Below are 13,679 nucleotides of genomic sequence, written 5' to 3'. Positions count from 1 at the left end.
ACCGCTCTACGGCCGGTCCATGGCAGTTGTGGGCTTGGCCCGTCACCACCCGGCCTCGGGATCAAAACAGCATGCCCACTTGGGCTGCACAGCTTTAACGACGGCTTTTGTGCGGGCTTTCGCGCTGCGCTCGCGCGCGCGGCGTGCCCATGCCGCCGGGCTGCACGCTGGCGAAGAAGAAAGAGGGGGCGGACGACCAAGGCCCAACAGACAACAGCAAGCGGAACCAGCAGCAAACAGCATCATCTACAACATGAGGAGGACCAACGGACTAGCGTGCGTTGCATGGAACATTAAGGTCCTGTTTGGTTCCCACCTCCTAAAATTTTAGTGACTAAAAAGTTTTAGTCACATTTTAGTCCACCTCCTAAAGGTTGTTTGGTTCCAGTGACTAAAATTGTCTAAAAGTAATAAATGTTGTGGCAAAATAACCATGCTACCCTCCCACCAGTTGCCTTTCCCATCTTCAGCTCCTCCCACCATGCTCACTGCACCACTGTCATCTCCATGGTCCGGTGCTTCCCCAGCTCCGCCTCGCGGGGCTCCCCCACCATCGGCACCACCAGCCACTTATTCCGGCTCGCCACCGCGCCCTTGCGTTGCACCACCGTTGGACGAGAGTGAGGGGCCCGGCGTTGGACGAGAGGGAGGGGGTGGATCCAGCGGGGGAGCTTCGGGGCCGGATCCGGCGAGGGGAGCTTCGGGGGTGGCGGATCCGGCGTCAGGGATGGGGGAGCGAGCAGCGACTGGCGCGGGAGGCGGCGGCGGCGGCAGCAGTAGCAGGTGGAGGTGGGCAAGCCGGCGGGGAGGTCGAACCCTGTAGGGACTCATCAGCGGCGGAGGCAGGGAGGTGGTCGGGCTGGGGCGTGGGGGCGGTTGCGACGTGGGAGAAGCCGCCACGGAGAGGATGCCGGCGAGGAGCAACGGTGACGGCGGGGCCGCGGCAGGGTGCAGCGACAGGGAGCGGCATGCGGCGCGGCGGGGCGGGGCCCCGTGGGGGTTGCCATGGGGGTCTAGTGGTGGGGGTGGGGTTGCCGTGTGGCGGCGGCGGGCGGCGGGAGGGATGCCGCCAGCGGGGGCCGGGCGGGGAGGGAGGGTGGGAGAGAGAGAGGGGGGCAATAAATGGGGGTTCAGGATGACTTTTAGGAGCTTTTAGGAGGTGTGGAGCTCCTAAAGGAATTGAAGACTTCTAGAAATTTTTAGTCACTTTTAGTCATAGTGTTTGGCTCTTTGGTCCTTTTTAGGAACCCTGAGCAACGGAACAGAACTCGGAAAGAAACAAGGATTCAAGAAATCATAATCGAGTGCGTAGCATGGGTCCTCGCTACTGCAAGCAAGGGAGCTAAACAGCAAGCGCGCTGCGCAGGATGGGCGGGAAAAAGGTTTGGCAGATCGGATCTGGATCAGGTAAAAGGCTGCAAGGACGTACAGGAAGGCCCAAGTATGTGCGTCTGGGCTTGCTCACCTATGCATGCACGGCCGGCCGTGGCCTGCTGGCCTTCTCATTGGCTGCCAATCCTTTTTTCTTTCAGTTTTTTTATTGAAGCATTATCAATGGGCTGTCTACACAGTGGTGCTTTCTGCTTTGGTTGAGAGAAAAAAGAATGATTATATAGGATCTATAAAATTGGCATACACTGTTCAAAAAAATAAAAAATGGCATATACACTAAATATGAGAGACGGGGTCATATGGCTAGGCGGCATCACCGTTTCTTGAATGTACATCTGCGGAGTGGTTTGTTTTTGGTAAACATATAGTATAACACTAGTAGTGGTTTTAGTGATCTTGTCATAATGATGTGAAGTATGATTGGTTAACAAGAGTACAGTTCGCCAGTTTGCTTCTAATAATAAGAAAAAACGATATAGTTGTTTTTTTAAAAAAGGGATACATACAGTTTTGTGCAGAGATACAATAGTCGCATGCATGACTATGCATGTGACATCGAAATGACAAGGCTGGCCTAACTACTTTGAATTAGGACAGAGTTAAGTACGACCATGTTAATTGGGTACACTCTCGACCCCATCTGAACCCCAACTTGCAGACCCATGCGGTGAGGGTTTGAATAGTTGTTGGACATGCATCCACTACAGTATTTCTTGCTCGGATGTGTCAGCGTGCGTGTCACGCCCTTCGCATACAACGAATCCAACACATGATGAACAGAAAATTAATTTGCAGAGCACGTTAACAAAACCAGTAGTAAACGAGAGCTAGCGCTCGTTTTGTATAAAAAAAGTTAAGAACACGAAAGAATCTAAAAAAAAAAGAGGGAAGAGGCCATGCTTCAGCAACTCAAATGCATACACGTATTGTTCACCAGACATATGCACCTGCAGCATCAATTGTATTTTTGTAGTGCCGCCGGGCACAGTCCGATGCAAGACACACTATCAGAGGCTGCGGCGGCACGCATCCAATATATAGGACAGCAAATGCAATTTGCTGATAAAAAAGATTTCGTTGTTACTAACATGTCACGAGACACGACCATTAATCAAACATATCTGTAGAGAGCATAGAGAAAGAAAGGATCATCTTTTCTATTGCCGATTGAGACGTACCTCAAGGGTGATTCTTGACGTGTCTGTTCCGTGCCCCGGCCCCCGGCCCTTAGCTAGTGTAAAAAACTGACCGCTGATTCGACACTGTTCAGAGTTAAAAACTCCTCTCTACTCAAGGCCCTTGTAGTTGTAACTCATACTGCGTGTAGGTGTCATGCACGCAGATGCAGTCAGACGCCACAGTACACTCATGCATTACTATAGTAACATGCAGTAGTGACTCAGCTAGCGCTAACTCTCTCGATCTCTGAATGAAGAGAATTTTTTTTTTCACCGCAGTTGTGTGTGCTCCTAGCGACGGTGAAAGTTGAATAATGCAGGACCCTAGGGCAAGGCAGCACCACACCAGGTCAAGAACAAGAGAGCACACCAAATTCCAAATCTCGGGCCGCGCATTTCCCTCAACCACTCCCCTACCCGCTGCCCCCCTCGTCACCGCTAGGGTTTCTCAGCCGGCGCCCCCCCTCGCGTCCGTCGTGATCGAGATGCACGGCTGCCATGGCCTCCCCGGCCGGCGTCTCCAGCAGGCAGCGGCCACAGCTGTAGGTCCGGCCCTCTGCCGCCGTGTTCTTTGTCACCATTCATTCCTGCCTTTATGGTTGTTTAATGCCGTCTGTTTTTTTCCATGTGGTTCTGCCGGTAGCCGTTGCAATGTCTAGCTTTGCGTGCCCGGTGCGACTGACATGCGGGTTCCAGCCGAGGTACCCCATCCGTCAGTAACTGGGTGTAGGACCGGTTTGATGAACGCATGAAATGTGCGAGCATCCTTTTTTTATTGTTTTCGTGACTTCAAAATTTTTTTAGCAGTAATCATTCACGCATCATGACCGCTCCATGGACCACGCCACCTGTGAGCCTGTGCCTATAGATACCCATGCCCCTCCCAGAAGTTCTTGCAAAGAAAGGGAGATGAGAAGATGGAGAGGAGAGGGCCTCTAGACCTGAGAGGGATGGGAAAAGATATGAAGCTATTTGCTTCTGAGTGGAATGTTGTCTGGTTCAAGGTCTTGCCTGTGATTTGAGGATGAATCTCTTGTGTAGTTTTCATTCCTCGGATCTGCGGGATCTCGGACCAGGCTTCATTCCCCTCAGAGATAGCTTCAAATGATATCGATCTAGCGGCCGGGGCTATTCTAAATCTGTTCTTATTCTTTGATTTTGATATATTTGTGAGGATTTTTTTGCATGAGATTCCTGGTTGTTCTTGGTGTGGAGCACAGTACTCTCTCCTGACTCCTGGATCTTATCTCGAACTCCACTGTGCCTTCTTTGTCTGTTCGTTTGTTGCGGATCGAGGAGAAGCAAGATTGGTGTAATGATGGCCTGCTTTGACTCCTCTTTCCTCTGCGCATCTGCAGGTGCTGAAAGTTTTCATCATTACCTTTTGATTGGGGAGAATCTTCACTTTCTCTCTCCTCTCTCCAGTTTCTCTCTCTTTGCTTCTTCGATTCCGATTCTTCCTCTCGGTTTTCCCATCTCTCTCTATGCATGCATGGTGGGCATGGATTGCTTCTGGTATTCGCAAAGTTTTCGAGAACATGTTATTGTCAAAGCTGCTACTAGAAGTACAAAGTTATCTGTATCGATCTGAGTATTCTTGCTTTCAGATATTTATCTGTTCTAGGTTTGAAGATAGTTTTCTCGGTGCAGAACCTGCTTCAAAAAGTTTGGGAGGGTGTATGTAATTCTCTGGACGAGATGCAGTATATGTGTGTATTCTCTTCATGCTATGTTGGGACCTGGAACTTGATGTATATACATACATGAAGCGAGCTCATCATAACATTTTATTGATGTATGACTGTATGAGTACTCCAGGTGTGTATTTGTTCTTCTCAGAGGCGTTTCTGGTTCTACTATATGTTGTTTCTTGATGCGGCTGGAGCTGCTGCGTCTGGAGCTCGCTTGATGTTTTGTACCTTGATTTCAATGGTTCCATCCATCTTCTGCCTCCGGATCCAGGCAAGCTGGTTTGAAGTGAGAAGATGTATGGATGTAAGGAGTAATCTGATATGTGTTCCCTGCCTGATATATGATGCATGGATGGTTCTCTATAATCTCTTAGCTACCAAGCAACATTATCCGATGCGACACATATGTACTTTGTTTTGAGCAAAGGCAAATAATGTATCCTTCTGTTGCATGAACACTTCTTGATAGTGTCTCTGTTAACAATTCCGCTGTCTAATATTTTGTGCAACTTGGTCTTTCAAGGCAAAGGTTTTAGGTTTTTATCTATGCTGAGATACTGCAGACAAGTCTCAAAAATATATATTTCTCGTTTATTTTCAATGCCTGGTTGAGGCATTCTGCATCCAATCAGTCAATACAAAAGCAGTATACATTTTCAATTTTCTGGCTATACACGCAAGTCAACATATGTGAAGGTTTTACACCTCTGCTATAGCACAAGGATGCTAGCTGCGAGCCTGGGAGTCCGAGACGCAAAAATGATCATGGTCGATTCGATCAACAATTTAATCTGTTATATTTCTTTTTGCTCCACACATACGATGTATTCCTCAAAGAAAGCAAGAAGAAAAACTGAAAAGATGGAAAGAAAAACACTCTCTCGAGGAGTATATATGAAACGAAGGCTTTAATTTGGTACATGCTACTAAAATTGAAGATCTGGTATTGACTGATCAGATTTTAATTCATGGCTCAAGATCTGTCTCTTGCATCTTGAATAATTCTTGATACACCAAATAGAACATGCGTGAATAATGCTGGTGGCATTTTCGTCTCTACGTTATAATAAGTGAGCTCACATCAGTCTTTTCAGCAGGATGCGTAGTACAGTATGTACTACACTCCAAGTAAATAAGTTAGCTAATACATGTGATTTCTCTTCTGTGGATCTGTGGAACTCGTGTTGTCTTATTCAGTCTTTGAACAATTCACAGACTACAACCTTTGTCCACATCTAAAGCCACAGTTTTAGTTGTGTGTTGTAAAAAAACCCCCCACTAATGTTGCTAGGGCCGGTCGTGCCAAAATAAGAACTAGCTCTTCTATGTTTCAAGAGCTGATGAGAGCACGCATCCAAAGAAGTTCAACCCTGATGCTTAGTCATGTATAGGAGAAGAAAGCAGGCATACATAAAATTACAGCGTGTATGTGTAACACCAAACAGTTCAGGGCTTACAGTTTTACAGCCTGTCCGGTATATCTGCTCGTCTGGTCAATCAGCTGCACAGCACAATCGAGGGAATTGTGGACAGTTTTTTAAAATTTTTTACCGTAGCTAGGTAGCTTGAGACACTCCCATCTGAGCATACGTAGTTGCACCTGTAACTGCTACTCCTGGCCGTAAATTTACTCGATCCATCCATCGCCATGGGATCGGAGCTGCAGCAGCGAGGTCGAATGCTTGCGTAGAGCTACCTCCTCGTAGTGCTAGCTACTCGCTACGCGCCTACGCTTTGCAGCGGGGAAAAAGAGGTGCCACCATGCGGCGCGCGCGGGCGCGGCATTATTGATGGCCCCTCTCCGTCGTCTCCGCGCAACACCAAATCGCCAAGGCAACGCTGCCGGAGAAGCAGGGAGCCATGAATGCCCGATCGATCGAATTCAATTGAGCCTCGGTTCTCCTCCCGTTTTTGAAGAGAGCGCCCCCCGGACGAACGGGACAGACTGCTTGCTGCCGTGGGGTCACGCCGTCATCGCCCGCAAGCCGGCCGGCCGGCCACGCACTGTCGTGTGTGCAGTCAGTGTGCTTACAATCTTACATGCATGAAAGTTCTTCAGCATATGAGTGATGGAGGACAGGTATCAGCATCAGAGTGATTGATGCGCCATAACACAAGCCCTGTAAAACGGAATATGAATCAGTTTCGTAGTTTTGTTTAGTTGGTGTTACATTGGAAAGGCATCGTGTCAAACAAATTCTAATGGCCAAATTGAGTACTTGCATAAGCGTTTGAGCAGTACAGTCTGTCACTCAGTTCATGGGGGAATGGTTAGGTCTGGGTTCAACTCTCTTGGCACGCGTATGTACTATCTGCTGTTAAGTGTGGGAAGGAGGTAAATCACACATGAACTTGCAAGAGGTGTGGATCTTCCAAGGTTGTCCATATTCCCATTGATCGCGGATCTCCACCGTGCATGGCTTTGCAGTCCAAGAATCGACTCTACTTAATTGTGTTAGAGTGTGTGTGTGAAAGATGTTTCAAAAAAAATATAACTTTTTTCATACGGACTCGTCCAATAAAGACAAACTTTATATAAAATTATAAATTTCAATAAGATTCAAAACTTTATGTTTGTTTTTTTATTTACATCTGTTTAGATGGCCGAATATTAACCAAAATTTGATACAACAATTAGGAACAAACCCCCTCATCACAATAGCAATGAAGTATAAATGGGATTGTAATGTGGAATCACGCAAGACTCATATGGGATTGAATCGAAGCTTGAAAACCGCATGTGTGTGCATTACATGATTTTTGTGATGTTCGTGGGGTCTCTAGCTCTAGCCTCTAGCCTGTAGTTCTAGAAGACAATATTTTTTGTTAAAAGATGTGTCACATATGATTTTATCTGGCGATGAGTAGCCGCGAGCGGCGAGATGTCGTCTAGTACTTAACATACTGTCTGGAATCACGATGAAATTCTAGTGATATTTTTCCTATTATAGTAGTGATGAAGAACGGAGCCATCTTATTTCATTCGGGTCTGAAACCAAACAAACTTCTCCTCCTCGAGATGAGTGCTCTCTCCTCGAACTTCCCTACAACCTCCGGTCATGACCTAGAGGAAATGCATCTCAGACAATTGTTGTCTCTCCCCCATATACACCCTGAGCATTGTTTGGTTGAGAGGATGAAGTGGAATGGGTTGAGCCCACCCCATTTTTTGATGTATCGGGATTGGGAACAAGCAAGATCGATCTATCCCTAGAGAGGAATATTCCCTATAGAAGTGTAGATGCGGGATGGATCGATCTGCTCGAAATGAAGGGATGGGCTCATCCACTTTGTCACCATCAGACACCCATCTCCCTCTATTCAGGGCGGCGTAGGCTAACACGAGATGGGGGCATGGTGGAGCGGCATGAGAAAGGTGATGTAGTGGTCGTTGGCCCTTCAGCTACGGCGTGAAGGGGCTACTGTGGCTAGCTCCGGTGAGAGAGAAGGGAGGAGAAAGAAGGGTAGGGAGAGTGACACAGGTGGATCCCGCGAGAATCAGTTCCGGCCCTGCAAGGGGGCACGAGGTGCGATGGCCTAGGGCCCACGGAAGGGGGGGGGGGCTCAGCCTAGGACCCCATGTATACAGGCAGACAGGCACTCAGTATTGCAAGCTGCCAGGCCCTTTAGGCTTTAGCGGTCAGCCCAGAACGGCAGGAGCCCCCATGTATACAGCTATACAAGCGGACAGGACACACACTCGCGCTCAGTATTGCAGGCCGCCAGGCCCTTTAGGTATACTACGCGTCTACGCGAACGCTCGCCCATGATTTGTCACTGCGCCGCCAAAGGGTGAATGCGAATCGCCATCCACCCGTCCGTGATCCATCTCGCCGAGTCGCTGATTAGGCAATTACTGTGCTGCGAGTGCGACGCTGCGTGCCTGCGTCCTGCTCCTACGACCAGTACTTCCTGCGACAAGCCAACCAGTCTAACGCCGAAACCGCGCGTGCGGCACAGGCACGGCGGCTGAGCGGTCCCGTCCGGCTGTCCCATGGTTGTCCAGCAAGGCGATGATCTAGGTATTTTTTCGACCATTTTTTAATCTAAATTAATTACTTCGGACTTCTAGTACTCGGTACTCATATAGTCGTGTTTTTCTTCTAATCTAGATGTTAGAAACTTAGACTGTTACCTAAGAAACATTTGTCGGGATCTCAGAAAAGAAAACGGAAAAGAGTAGAAGATCAATTTATTGAATTTCAAAAAGGTGCTATACATAAGTTTTTTTCAGCTTCATGCAGTGTTGTGCCTGATGATAATCCTGTAGATGCACTTGACATTGAAGAACAAGGGTAGCAACAGCAACAAATTAATGATAATTTAAGTGAACAAGTTGATGACATTGATGATGCTATAGAGAAAGAAAATTTACAACCTTCCTCTCAACCTGAAAATTTAATTGATGATGTGCAAGAAGCTTCTATTCATGATGTCTTTGATCCTAGAACTTGGGGAAATATTGATAATAAGGGTAGAGATATATTGATTGAAAAGGGGTCGGTGAGAGAATTAAATCATGAGTTCCCTGCAGATGCTCTTAATAGACATTTTTCATATGTTTACTACTCCAGAAAGTTAAGCAATGGTGAGGTGGTTGATAGAAAATGGTTGGTTTACTCTAAACATGTGGACAAAGTTTTTTGTTTTTGCTGCAAATTGTTCAAATCAAGTCAAAGCAAAAGTTTGCTAGCACATGATGGATTAAGGGATTGGAATCATCTTAGTTTTAGACTCAAGCAACATGAGAATAGTGTTGAGCATATAACAAACATGAATACTTGGAATGAACTTAGGCTAAGGTTGAGCAAAAATAAAATAATTGATGATGATTTGCAATGAGAAATTGCAAAGGAGAGATAGTGTTGGAGACAAGTTTTAGTAAGAATTGTTGCTGCCGTCAAGTTTCTTGCTAAACATAATTTGGCTTTTCGAGGGAAAAATGAGAAACTATATCAAGATAGCAATGGTAACTTTCTGGGCACAGTTGAAATGATGGGTGAATTTGATCCTGTGATGCAAGACATATTAGGTGGATTCAAAATAGTGAGATTCATCATCATTATCTTGGGCATAAAATTCAGAATGAGATGATTTCTCTTCTTGCAGATTGTGTGAAACAAACTATACTAAAGAACATCAAAGATGCCAAGTACTTTTCTGTTATTTTAGATTGTAGTCCAGATGTGAGCCATGAAGAACAAATGACTCTAATTATTCGGTGTGTCAATATGTCGAGGAATGTTCCAAGAGTAGAGGAGTTCTTCCTAGAGTTCTTGAATGTAGATGACACATCAGGATTAGTTCTTTTTAATAAATTAAAGAATGTATTGGCTTCTCTTGATTTGAATATTGATGATGTGAGAGGATAAGGCTATGATAATGGTTCAAATATGAAGGATTCTCACCAAGATGTTCAAAAGCGCTTGCTTGAAATTAATCAAAGAGCACTATACATGCCGTGTGCATGTCATAGTCTGAATCTTACTCTTTGTGATATGGGAAATCTTGCAGGTAAACTATTATTTCTATTATACATTGTTTTCATATAATATGCCATGATTTGGGAAAGGTTTCAAACTTACTATTTGTTAAATTTTGTAGGCAAGCTATTTCTTTTTTTATCTCATCCAATGTATATACACATTGTTTGCAAAATCTACCAAAAGGTGGAAGATTTTGGTGGATAATGTCCTAGGATTGACAGTTAAGTCATGGTCTAATACACGCTGGGAAAGCCGAATAAAAAGTGTTCAAGCTATCAGATTCCAAACTCCTCAAATAAGATTTTGAATTTTTAGTTGGTTTGGTTATTTGGCATGATATTTTATTCTCTATAAATAAGGTGAGCAAAAAGTTGCAATCTAAATTTGTGAGTATAGATGATACTCTCAAACATATTGAAGGTGTCATATCATATTTTAAGAAGTATAGAGATGAAGGTTTTCACTTCTAGTATGGATACAACAAAAAACATTGCATCTGAAATGCATATAGAGCCAAAATTTCATACAAAATGTTAAGGAAAGAGAAAGAAACATTTTGATAAACAAGATGAGGAAATACAGTGGTCTCCTGTGGACTCATTTAGAGTAGAGTACTTCAATGTTATGATTGATGCTGCAATTGCTTCATTGACTAATAGATTTGAGCAGATGAAAAAATTTGATAATATTTTTAGGTTCCTGTTCAACTCAAAAAATTTGAAATCTTTGGATGAAGCTAATCTTTGGCTACACTGCAAAAATTTTGTGGAAACATTTTCTCAGGATAACTTATCCGCTGTTGAGATCAATGATTTTTTTTCGGAATTAAAAGTGCTACAAGTGACTTTGCCAGATTCTTTGATGTCAGGGCTTGAGATTCTGGAGTTTGTTATAGCTGCAGATTGCTATCCAAATATTTCAGTTGCCTATCGAATCCTCTTAATTGTACCTGTGACTGTAGCTTCGGCGGAAAGAAGTTTCTCAAAATTGAAGTTGTTGAAGAACTATTTGAGATCAACTATGTCACAAGAAAGGTTAAATGGATTGGCTATGTGCACCATCGAGAGGGATATCTTGGACACTATTGATCTCAATACCGTCCTTGATGATTTTGCATCAAGAAATGCCCGAAAAACAATCTTTTTATGAGAAACAATGTATATTATGGAGTTCTATTCTTCCTTAAGGTAATCATATTAGTTTTAGTCTATATTGTTCTTCGATAATTATCAAACATGTTAAATTAAAAATATATCATTGAATTTGTTTTCGTTTTGTAAGAAAAATTAGCACTTATATATAGTATAAGATTTATATATAGTTTTTGCTAGAGGGCCCTCAAAAACTTAGAACCGGCACTGGCGAGAATGATGGCGTTGTGAAGTTGTCAGCAGTCCCACGTACATCCTATTTTCCAAACCAAATAAAAAATTAAAATAAATCTATTTCTCTCGACCAAACATAAGGTGGGATGGTTTTATCTAAAAATTTGGAATGGGACCATCCCACCTCGTTTACAAAATGAACACAGGGTAAGAAAGAAAGAGGGAAGGCTGAAACTGAAACCGAAACCGTTCCTAAAAGTGGAAAAGGAGAGGAGCATGCGGGAAAGCGGTGCGATAGGAGGGTGGAGGCTGTGTAGTGTCCCGTTTGGACGACTCTGCCGCGCCGGGTGTCATGCATCCAAGTCCAGAAGGCCACGCTACTCTAGGCGCGGGAAAGCGGTGTCAGGACTCTACCCTCACGCCCAGGTAACCGGCCGGGTCCGCCAGGCAATCGATTGCGAAATGATTCGGTCCGCCTGCGCGAGAGCACCCCCCGAGGCTCGCGCCCGTGGCGCGCGCGCGCTCGCTCCAGACCGCGACGCCGACGCCCGCCCCGCCCGTGTCCGCATGCGCGCGGGCGCGGCGGTGCCGGCACCCCCGCCCACACGGAAGGCGACGCGAGGTCTCGCACACCAAGGCAGCCTGCCCGGTCCCGGCATCTACGACTACGAGTAGCCGGCCCCTGCTGCTGCCGGAGACTTTTCACGGGCCTGGAGATCCGTGCCCGGGGAGCGGCTGGCTGGCTGGCTCCTCCTTCAAGCCGAGCGCCCACCGCTGTGGCCATTAACTCCACCCACGGCTCACGGGGCCGCTGCCGCCTGCCGCCCACGCTGCCGCCTGGCGTCGCCATCGCTCGCTCGACTGATCAACCATCAATGCCTGGCTCTGGCCGCGTGTGAAAGTTGGGAGTTACCACCGTCACCAACCAGTCAGCCGGAGTAGTAGCCTAGGAGTGTACTAGGTCTAGTAGCTGGGTACTGGGTAGTGTAGGGCACTGTACTACTCACCCACCACCAGTCCACCACCACTGTCCACTGCGGCCGGAGATTCCTCGCCCGCCGGTCGCCGCGCGCCCACGTGTGAGCGCACGCGTCCGTCCCTGACGTCCCCTGCGTCGCCTTTGCATCGCCGTCGTCGTCGCGGCATCTTCCGGGCTCCAAGTAAAACCGGGCTGCCTCGTGGGTGGGCCTGGGCCGCGACGACTAGCTCATACTGGGCCTTGACGACATCGGTTGGCTTTCTAATCCGGCCGCGACCCCCCGACGACGAAGATGACCTTATGAGCAAAGCACTGCAGGTAGGGGATTTTTATTGGCGGATGAACGGACGAGAGCGGGCGCGCGTCTGAAGTCCGAACCTGTGCTGCTCCACCACCGATGGCTCTGCCGCCGGCCGCAGGGGCGGCAGCGGCGCCGGTGACGCCCTTCGCCGCGCAGCCGCGTGGGCACGGTGGAGGCGGTCTCAGGCGGACGTCGCCGGCGCCGCCGGCCGCGGCGCTGCGGCTCGGGCCCCTCTTCTGGCCGTGGGAAAAGGTCCGATAGAAACGCCTCTCCTTCACTACTTGTACTGATCATCTTTGCAATTTAATCACGTCTGAGCGCCGGAATAGGCGTAATAATCTAGCACTGTGTTTGACTCCGGGTCCGGGATCGTTCGGAACTGTAGAGCTGACAATCGAGGATTGAATACTCGCCAGGTCTAGGACTTGCATTGCTGTTGCAGTTTTTTTTTTATGCAGTGCACGGTTCGAAGCTTTTAGTACTCCTAGGACTGTGCATCGCTCAACCCGGTATGCATGTGACATGACGCGTGAGGTGGATGCACGGCTTCGCCATTATGAACGAGACAGGCGAATGGGATGGGACACCGGCGCAAACTTGATGTTCTGTCTGAATGTGCACGGCCTCACTGAGCCTTGATTTCCTGCCCCCCTAAGCACAAACCGCAACAAGGATCCGATGACCCTACCTAGACGCCATTATTCGTGGAGCTTGATTAGATTAGCAGTAACTTTTAGTACTAGTATTCAGCCATGAATCAAAAGACGAATGTACTATTCTAATCGAAACAGTCAGTAGATTATAGCTAGCATTACTGCTGTGTGCTGTCTTACACTCTTCCTGATGCTGCCGTTCCTCTTTATTGAAGTCATTCACGGACACCCAAAAGTTCCGTGTTTGTGCGATTGTCGTTGGAAAGAACCTACCGTGGATGAGCCAGCAAAAGTTCACCCCCCCCCCCCCCACCCCACGACCTAATAGTGGTACGGCGTTCTGAAAAGCATACCTTGAAAATAGTCTCGAAGCGATGACTTACTCCGTCCTTGCGAAATATCTGTCCGATCCGGTCCTGTTCTGAGATTTGACGGACAAATATGCCAAAAATAATATCTCATAGTAAGGTAGCCCTTGTAAGTTCTCTATGCTACCTGTACGACAGCTTAATCATCTGATGAGTATTTTTACAAGAAATGGGCGCACACGTTCGGTATCGCTAGGCGGGACTGTGCTACTGAGAGTGCATTGATTTCTTCGTATGTCGAGTCCGCACACTCCAGGACTAGATAATGATAACCCCCTATCTGGTGAAATCGCTAATGAGAAGATT

The 13,679-nt window shown here is 46.9% G+C and overlaps 1 protein-coding gene across 2 annotated transcripts in view; it reads left to right on the top strand.

Annotated features, from left to right (window-relative positions):
- The first annotated feature begins 12,372 nt into the window (after positions 1–12,372).
- LOC101759305 (pyridoxal reductase, chloroplastic) overlaps positions 12,373–13,679 on the top strand; it is a 4,007-nt gene continuing 2,700 nt past the window's right edge. The window contains exon 1 of one of the 2 annotated variants that reach the window (XM_004982545.4): positions 12,373–12,604. In XM_004982545.4, coding sequence (XP_004982602.1) covers positions 12,449–12,604 — 156 coding nt within the window. In that variant the 5' untranslated portion in view covers positions 12,373–12,448. The remainder of the gene's footprint in view (positions 12,605–13,679) is intronic. The other variant, XM_004982544.4, reaches the window with a different exon arrangement.

This window comes from Setaria italica, chromosome IX (assembly GCF_000263155.2).
Source record: "Setaria italica strain Yugu1 chromosome IX, Setaria_italica_v2.0, whole genome shotgun sequence".
NCBI classification, from domain to species: Eukaryota; Viridiplantae; Streptophyta; class Magnoliopsida; order Poales; family Poaceae; genus Setaria; species Setaria italica.
This window is presented reverse-complemented; position numbering and strand designations above follow the sequence as displayed.